Source organism: Hyaena hyaena, unplaced genomic scaffold, assembly GCF_003009895.1.
Source record: "Hyaena hyaena isolate Hyena2069 unplaced genomic scaffold, ASM300989v1 scaffold_684, whole genome shotgun sequence".
In the NCBI taxonomy this organism is placed as follows: domain Eukaryota; kingdom Metazoa; phylum Chordata; class Mammalia; order Carnivora; family Hyaenidae; genus Hyaena; species Hyaena hyaena.
In genome coordinates, this window is record NW_024081316.1 from 158,406 (window position 1) to 168,086 (window position 9,681).

The following is a 9,681-nucleotide window of genomic DNA, read 5'->3' on the forward strand; positions in this document are numbered from 1 at the left end:
ACTCCAGCTTGTTATGATGAATGATTTGAACCTGTCAGCTTCTTTCCCCCTGACATTGAAATGAAATACAGTCTTCTTCCTCTATTCCCTTCCTTCCACCTGCTTCATTTAATTGATGAAGGTTTGAGCTTTTATTAATCTTTTTGAGCTCTTCTGTAAGATGCAGAAAAAGCTAATATGATATCATTGTATCTCACTAATGTGTGTGCTTTGTGAAATTGATACACCCTGCCAAGACATAAATTACTTAAAGTTTGATAAATGTGTGGAAATCAGGGAATGTTCAAACAGATAAAGCACAGCAATTTCTCTTTTTTCTCCCTTTTAAAACTCCACTTGGTGCTTGCAGTTAAATGTTTTTTGCATTATTATTGAAATATGATGGGACAAAAGACAGCAGTGATACCGATGGAGTCCCAGCAATTACAAAAGTAACCAGAGGGATATAGCCATGTGTTTTGTAGATAACATCTAACAACGTTGTCTTGGGCAGAGCAATTTACCAACAGGTTCAGAACCACCTGCAGTCTCTCCCAGAATGTTGTAGCATGGAAATTGTCTGTTCAGGAATGAGGGCGCCCGCCAGACACTTTGTACTTTCAGGTCCCTTTGCTGACTCATTCAGCAGGTTAGAATCAAAGATCCACAAACACATTTTGTTGGCAAAGAGAGCTCACCTGTGCCTGTGATCTGGCTATGACTCAGATGCCAGCAAGACTGGAAATAGGAGGAAACGATTGATTGATGTTCTGAGGTTGAGAAGGGTGTTTTCTACTCAGTCATTAATTTATCATATGGCACTGAACAAGTTGCTTGATTAACCATTAATCAGTTTCCTGGAGGCCTGAGAGTTCATACAACCCTCTGAAGACAGTTCTTGAATAGGAAACATGGTATTATCCATTGGGCCATGCAAGAGCCATCAGTCATTGAATGCCTCTTGCCAGAGATTGGGCTCTGTAATTTCCATCCAGTCTTTCATTTTGTCCTTACAATCGATCAACAAGGGAGATATAGGCTCACATCAGACACTTAAGTGAGGGGTGTGAGGTCATCAGGCACCAAATCTCTGTGCTTTTTCTACCATGCTGATTCTATACTGGGAGTGTGTGGATGAGTGTGGGGTAAGGTTATAGAACTATATATAGTATAGTTATAGTCATCCCTCATTAGGTCTCTGAGGTTAAGCATGAGCTTTGGGGACTTAGATCATACAACACTCTTTGTAGACCTGCTTTAGGGGAAGGTGCCCTCCCGGCAGTGATGTATTCATTTTAAGAATATATTCCACTGGCCATGTGTAGCAACATGGATGGACCTTGAGGGTGTTATGCTGAGCGAAATAAGTCAGGCAGAGAAGGACAAATACCATATGTTTGCACGTATAGGAGGATTAGGAGGAACTTGACGGAGGACCAAGGGGGAGAAGAAGGGCGGAAATGGTGGGGGAAAGGGAGAGAGGCAAACCATGAGAGACTCTTGAATGCTNACTGATGGATGTGGGGGGGAGGGGGGGATAGGCATGAAGGAGGGCACTTTGGGGATGAGCACTGAGTGTTATGTAGAAACTAATTTGACAATAAACTATTTGTAAAAAAAAAAAAAAAAAAAAAGAATATATTCCAGGGGTAAGGTCAAACAAGCTATGCCAAAGGGAGAGTGAATTGGAAGAGGAGGTACAATTGTCTGCTCATTAGGACAATTAGCAATATACTTATCCTTTTAATTACACTCTTCTGCCAATATATCATTATCTAATAACGTTTTGAGATTTGGGTTTATATTTGGAAATCAGTATTTGTGATAACTGTCATGTAGTTTAAAGTAGTAAACAGATAAGCTTATACACAGCTTTTCTCAACTTCTTTAATATTGCTGTCAAGCAAGCTAGAAATGTGATGGTCTAGGGAAAAGCAAAATAATTAAAATATATTTACATCTACTTTTTATCTAAGGAACTGTCCATGAGTATTTTCATGGGAACAGAGGCCAATTATAGATCTGTGCTGTAGTTAAATTGTATTATTTTTTATATAAGCCAACCTTAAAATCAAGAGCTCCTTGAAGAAGTTTGAACCTGAAGAGTACTGTTTAGAATACATTTTTTAGAAATTAAATTACATTTTAAGTTCATAAGGGAACTCTTTTCTGAAGAGTTGAAGAGCCTTTCTAAAAGCAAGTAATCACATCTAAGTTATCTGCTTGATAAGCTTAGATCTGTATTTTTTTTAAACACACTTATTGTTTAGGGTTAGTCAACATATGTTCAGGTCAAGTTGTTACAACACAAATTACTACAAAGAAAATCTTCATATTTTTTTAAAACTCAGCAAATGATCATTTATTATTGTTATTATTGTTCTTGTTATTATCATTTAGCAATCTCAGAACTATCACAGCAGAAGTCCTAGAAATAAGAGGATTTCTTAACATCTTATAATGGCTTCTACAATGAAAAAAAGTCCAGTACCAGTTAACTTGCAAATTTACTTGTCATTGAATGATGGGTTCAGTGTTTATAGGTTTCCAATAATGGAAAAGTAAGGAGGAAACCAGGTCAAGCACTAAATGAGAAAAAATGACCCAGGCAGAAAAAATTCAGGAAAATGTATAATGTAAAACAAACATTTTTAGGAAGAAAAAAAAAGATCATGTTGCTGTTGGTAACAAAAGATGTTCTCATACTTCTAAGTAAAAAAATGTTTTTGAATAGAAAATGGGTCTTAGTTCTACTAACACCGTATTGATCGGCAACATGGTGCATAAAAGTAAGAACTGAGATTGCTTAAAAACAATTTGGAAAGGGAAAATGTCAGAAGGGATTTACCCTATGAAAAGAGAGGAAGGAAGACAGGAGTGAGGAAAGAAGTTTGGAAGTTGTACCACGTAGGGGAGTAGAGGTCAGGAAGTAAACTTCTTGTGTACAAGATTCTAACAAGTGGTAGGTGTGTCTGTCAGCATTGACCAAGCAAGGCACATCTTATGAAATACTGAAAATGGATGAGAAACAAATAATAGAATCTGGGCAACAAGAATCGTAATCACAGGGAAGAAATTTGACCTTGATCAGCAAGGGGTTTCTTATCTGCCCACGTGTCCTTGGATGTCTTGCTGGGGAGAGGCTGGCCACATCAGTTGGACTAGGCTGCATCCGTCAGTTCTCAGAAAACTCAGGTCATAACTAAAGCCAGTACTGAACTCCATGGGCTATTACCCATGGATTTGAATGAGATTTGTGCACATCATAATTAAGAGTATTCAAAATCAGAAAGCTAGTTACAGTATCAGAAACACCCAGAATATTTTGAACCAGAAATCCAGAGTAAGGATTCTTCTTTTCCTGGTGAATACACTAACTTTTCAATAACAACAAAGGAAAGAAGTATCAACTCAGGATTCATAAGCTCCGAAGAAGGTGGCATGCATTTAGGTTCTCAAAATAGTAAGAATGTGCATTACATCAATTTGTCCTTCTATCAAACCTCAGTAATTTAAGGGAAAAGAATTTTTAAACATACTAGACATGATGAAGGAAAACTAATCAGAAACAAATATATATATTATGAACCTCACCTCCCCGCCCCAAGTACAAAAAAGGGAAAAAAAACGCACACATATATTGAAGTCCTTGGTTTCCAACTCTAAAGTGACCTTGGGAACAAGGTATAGGTGCAAACATTTTTACACAAAGCTTTATTAGAACTTCCAACTTTTATGAATATATAAGAGATAACCTCATGTTATAAATTGTACCATACAGTGAAGTGAAATATTTATAATCCAAGCTATGTCTTTTTCTTTTCTCAAAATTGGATTGAAAGTAATAATTTTTTGTAATGATCTGAGACTAGTTTTACCAGGTGCTTTGCCAAGTTTGAAAGGTTTGGGAAATACAGTTCATAAATACAGCTTCACTTCTTTCTCATCCTTTTCATCATGCTGACAGTTTTCTGGAGAATCATTACCAGAGTGGTTTGTGTCATTAGAGATAAGAGGTTATCTGTGTTTCCACCAGAAGCCTCTATTTTCCGGACTTCATAACTTATCCATAAATATTCACTCCAGGCAACAGTTTCATATATTATGATTCTGTCCCTCAAAATCAATATTGACTTAACTAAATGATTTTTAGAAATTATGAGAATTCTTACACCACAAAGAGAATAAAAAGAAAAATCAGACACAGCTTAAGTTCTATGTTTCAGTGGGTGGGATCTGAACCACGTTCTGTGGAATCCATAAAACATTTGTAGCCTTTTAAACAATTCTTTCAGGGTATATAATTCAGTTGTAATAACATTTGTTGAATAATGCGTAGCCTGTTATTAATTAAAAATATACATTGCAATTTGTTTCTGTTTCTCTAAAGACCAGAAAATTTGAAATTATAATCTTTCAACTAAAATTTTTGTAGAACTTTCTATTACTATTCACACTCCTTTTTTTGTTACAGAGTTTGAGATGGAATTACCAAGTTATGAAATAATATGCATAAGACTTTGAATATAATAATGCCCTTAATATTTACAAATATAAGAACTTATTAATATTTTATAATATTACCATTTTTATTATCAACATTACCAATATTATCAATATTTTATAATATAACAATCCATTAATAATGGACCTTTTCTAGCTTCTTAGTAGAAACCATCAGCATTCTGGAGTTGTCTTCTACCTGAAAGAGAAGACCTCACAAATTGAATGCTTTTTTGTTTTTGTTTTCTTTTTTTTTTTTTTTAACAAACTGAATGTTTTTATTGAATGAGATACCAAAACATATTCCTTCCTCCTATCTGGAAAGATAGTATTGTAAAGATTAGGAAGCTGAGACTAAAACCACATCAACCCATTAAAATGAAATACTCTCTTCCTAATTACATTTTAATTTTGGTACTCACAATGTTACGGTGTTTGGATGAAATGCTTGTCTCGTTCATTACACTGTTGAGCCCAGCTGTGTGTGTGAAATGCTATTTATCAAAAATCGAAATAATACTGCAAGCATTTCACCTGTGCTTTAGCTTTAGTGTGTATGCTCAAAGCATAACCTAAAGTTTATTTCTCTTTCTTCTTTTCAAACAGCTATTTTGTGACAGTAAGAAGGTGGTCCATGCCACAGAGGGGCTGGATTGGGAAGACAAAGATGCGCCTGGGACATTGGTTGGAAACGTGGTGCACTCAAGGATCATCAATCCTCTGCGCCTGTTTGTTAAACAGTCTCCAGTCCCAAAGCCTGGACACTTGGCGTATGCGGACAGCATGGAGAACTTTTGGGATTGGCTGGCCAATATCACGGAGGTTCAGGAGCCATTGGCAAGAACTAAACGGAGGCCAATAGTAAAAACGGGAAAATTTAAGAAGATGTTTGGATGGGGTGATTTCCATTCCAACATTAAAACTGTCAAACTCAACCTCCTCATCACAGGGAAAATTGTCGACCACGGAAATGGAACCTTCAGTGTTTATTTCCGACACAATTCCACAGGCCTGGGCAATGTTTCAGTGAGTTTGGTACCCCCCTCCAAAGTGGTGGAATTTGAAGTTTCCCCGCAGTCGACCTTGGAGACCAAGGAGTCCAAATCTTTCAACTGTCGCATTGAATATGAAAAAACAGACCGGGCGAAGAAGACTGCCCTGTGCAACTTTGACCCATCGAAGATCTGCTACCAGGAGCAGACTCAGAGCCATGTGTCTTGGTTGTGCTCCAAACCCTTCAAGGTCATTTGCATTTACATTGCCTTTTACAGTGTTGATTATAAACTTGTGCAGAAAGTCTGTCCCGACTACAATTACCATAGTGAGACTCCATACTTATCTTCTGGCTGAATTTTTTCCACAGTGATGTAAATGAGGGATGAATATATATTTAATTAGAATGACCAAGAACCAAGCCCAGCTCCTCATGATAAAGGATCCCTTTTGTTTCTGGCAGTGAACTTTAGTTCCCTATTAGATTTTCAAATTTAAAAAAAAGAAAGAAAAATAAACCTCTTTAAATGTGTAATGTGTTTGTTTTGTTACCTTAATCTAAAAAGTCAAACTATGTCTGAAGCCATCGCTCCCTTGCAGGATGGCTAAGTCCTAGAAATACTGTTGTTTCTCTAAAAGAAGCATCAATGGTAGCAACACGTAATGAGAAAGAACCGAATTATGCATGTGATAAACATTGCTCTTGAAATGGGCCTGCCTTTGAAATATGTTTTGGAAGGTTACCTTAAAAATAGCAGATTCCATAAAGTAACTGAAAAGATTGTATTTGATAGAGAATTCACATTTCTGACATCAATTTCTCGTTTTTATTGCTGTCTTTCTCCCCATATCTATGCTGTTATTGATAGGAGATTTGAAGGGGTAAAATTTGTTTCAGACCCCATGTATGAAGTTACAGTGCCACAGTGGAACAGAACACATTATTATCTGAGCTTGAGTGGGATGTGACATAAACATTTAGCCCTGAGCTAGTCACCATCCTGAGGATACTCGTCTGAGTAGTAATATTGATGGGTTGGGAAAGCTAATCTGGTTATATTTTAAGTCAGTCCCACAATAATGAAGGTCACGATGTTTTTAGATTCTTTTACCAAATTCAAGGCTGTGAGATTGCCAAAAATACCATTACATCTCTATTCACTCTATAACCTATAGCTTTATTCTATTCATTTGATAGTGTGATTTTATATACACATATAGAACAGCTCTGAAAGTGGTTGTTGCCTAGAGGTTAGAATAGGGAAAACAATTGGAAGTGGACTGACAAAATTTCAGGATGATGGATTCATTATTTCTAGCCTCCCAGATTCAGTTTTGTTTGCGTATAGTTAATTATTTGAATGAGGGATTGAATTCTACGTGGAAATAAAGAGTATATTTAAACATTACTGATTAAGTGCTAACAATGAGGACACCTGATTCACCAGGCTTTTGAATTCACTTCAACATCAATGTATCCTCACAGTTGGTGTCCTTGCCGTCTTCTCTGAGGGGGTGGACAGCCATCCAGCCTTGTAGAACTGGATGCTCTTTGCATTAGCCCAGAAAGGGGTGTCTGGTTGGCCAGTAATGTTTCTAGAACTTGTAAGATTCATGAAATCTTTTTATAATAGGTGTTAACTTTATCCCCCCACCCTTTATTTGTAAAATATCAGTTGAAGTAATACATTAAACTGAAGGAAGACCAGTCTAACCAACAACAGTGCTTTTACCGCATTGTTTAACAAGCCAACGGCTCTGTCCTGTACTTTGCTTCTCCATTCCTTTCCTTTTACTGGTGATCTCTGTACAGTGTTTGATTTTGTCTTTTGTAAAAATTGTACTAGGCTTAGTGTGTGGTAGTACAGGCCTGACATTTTTGCTCTGAGTTCATCAGGTGCTTTTGCAATTTTGTGGTCAGTGTGAAATATTTTGAGGCATCTTTTTATTTTCATCTAGAAACAAGATTAAAATACTATTTATTGTAAAATATGTGGGAACCATATATGTATATATACTTAGAATTTTCTGTGTACAGAGAAAGTATGTGTACACATTTCTATGTAAATAAAAATAATTTGCTAAATCTGTCACATGACTTCAGGGTTGTTTTTTTTTTAAGACTCCTCTTGTTTCTTTTCTCATGAGGGGTGTGTGTGTGTGTGTGTGTGTGTGTAAACAAGTGAGCGTTAAGATTTCCCTTATGTACATATTAAATAAAGCACTTCGGCTATGAAGATTTTAATGTAAAATAAAAGGGTAATTCACATAAAATATTTGACACATAGTCTGGTACCTGATAAGAGCTCTGTAAGTGTAAGCTTCCATTATGATTGGAATAGTAATTATTATTACAGCATGAAATATAATTAAAAACTGATATTCAAATGTTGAGTGATATGAACATATCCATGCAAAGGGAAAAATGTAAATTGGTTTACACAATTCTTGGATTTTAGCAGGGTTTGTGGAAAAGAAAGACAATTTCCTTAGGCATATTTTAATTGGAGTAGAACATATGCCACATACATTTTTAAGTCATAATTTTATTTCAAAGACTACATAATTGTCAGTAATGGTACTTGGCATCATATAAATCAGATCCCATTTAAACATGCAAATGCATACATTTCTACAAAACCATTTTTTGTCTTTGAATATTGCAGTTGAGGAAAAGGACATTCATGTTAGCTAACTTTACACTCAATTATAAATTCATCAAAAGTTAGAGTAGACCCTTTAAAAATAAAAAAAATAAACTAATAATTGTACACTTGAAACTACTATAATGTTTTATGTTTGTTAATTATGCTTCAATAAATTTTTTTAAGTTAAACACACACACACACACACACACACACTCAGCAGAAATTTAATCAGGGATATGTCAGGCATCTTTCCAGGGTCTCTCCATGCTTACTGCTTACTAGAAAGCAAACTAGTTTGAAGACCTTTTCACCCTTCAACAGAAACAAATCTTTTTACTCATCACACTGAATCAGGAAAGAGACCATATTTCCATGACTAAGAACAATGTGATCATACCAGCCACAGTCTCTATAAAATCTGTGGAAGGGAAATGAGAGAAAGAGCCTATGGACAGCATGCAGCAAAGCAGCAAGCAGTACAAAAGAAAATTGTTTGTACACAAGAAAAGTGCTTGGCACTTGGAATTTCAATACATTCTCATGATTAGAATAACAGCAACAATAAGTGTGGTTCTCTGATATGGCCACTCAAAAAAGCACCTGATACATATTACATTATATTCTTTAATCTTCGTTCTACAACACCTTTCTTGTTTTTGTGACTCAGATGCCACATGCCACATTTAGGTGTGATTGCTACATATTAAACATTCCACATCTGCCTAATTCTGTCTTCATTCAAAACATGGTTCTGCCAGGTTGGGACTGCCATTACAGCTTCAAGAGCCTGTTGTTCAGTGTGGTGGACAGATCAGCAGTGTTACTTCTAAGCCTGTGAGAAACACAAAATCTCAGGTCCTACCCCCAGACACCCTGAACTGGAAGTTTTCCTTTTTAACAAGATCCCCGTATGACTTTGTATACACATTAACAACCGAGAAGTATTTCCCTCGAGAGTCTGATCTGATTTAGTGGATGTGCTATAAGGATTATACATTTTGTATAGGGAATCTGCACCTTTCTTTTAGCCTTTAATTTTTTTAAAAAACCTTTAATTATAGTTGACACACTATGTTACATGGATTTCAGATGTACAACATAGTGATTCAGCTTCTCTATACATTATGCTTTGCTCACCACCAGTGTAGCTCCCATCTGTCACCACACAGTGCTATTACAATGTCATTGACTATAGGACTCTACATTTTAAATAAGCATCCTAAGTTATGCTCTTTCAAATAAGCTTCTGAAAATAATTTCCCCCAAAAAGTAAAGGGATCAGACCCCTTGAACAACAAAAATTACAGTAATAGACTAATAACCAAATAAAGAAAAGTAAACAACCCGATATTAAGATATAAAAGAGTAATATTTCAAAGAGTGCAACTTACCTATTGTCTAATTCAACTCCTTCATTTGACAAAAAAGTAGACCAAGACCCCATGAGTAAAGAACACTCCCAGTATTAAGTGACAAACCTGCCTGAAATACAGGTCTCCTGACTCCTAATCTCAGGTCTTATGTTACATAAGAAAGATAAATTGAAACAGATATTCAG

At 36.0% G+C, this 9,681-nt stretch overlaps 1 protein-coding gene across 1 annotated transcript in view; it reads left to right on the top strand.

Annotated features, from left to right (window-relative positions):
- NXPH2 (neurexophilin 2) overlaps window positions 1-7,464 on the top strand; it is a 52,627-nt gene extending 45,163 nt beyond the window's left edge. Inside the window, exon 3 of the mRNA XM_039217390.1 lies at window positions 5,089-7,464. Coding sequence (XP_039073321.1) covers window positions 5,089-5,832 — 744 coding nt within the window. The 3' untranslated portion in view covers window positions 5,833-7,464. The remainder of the gene's footprint in view (window positions 1-5,088) is intronic.
- Window positions 7,465-9,681: the final 2,217 nt, after the last annotated feature.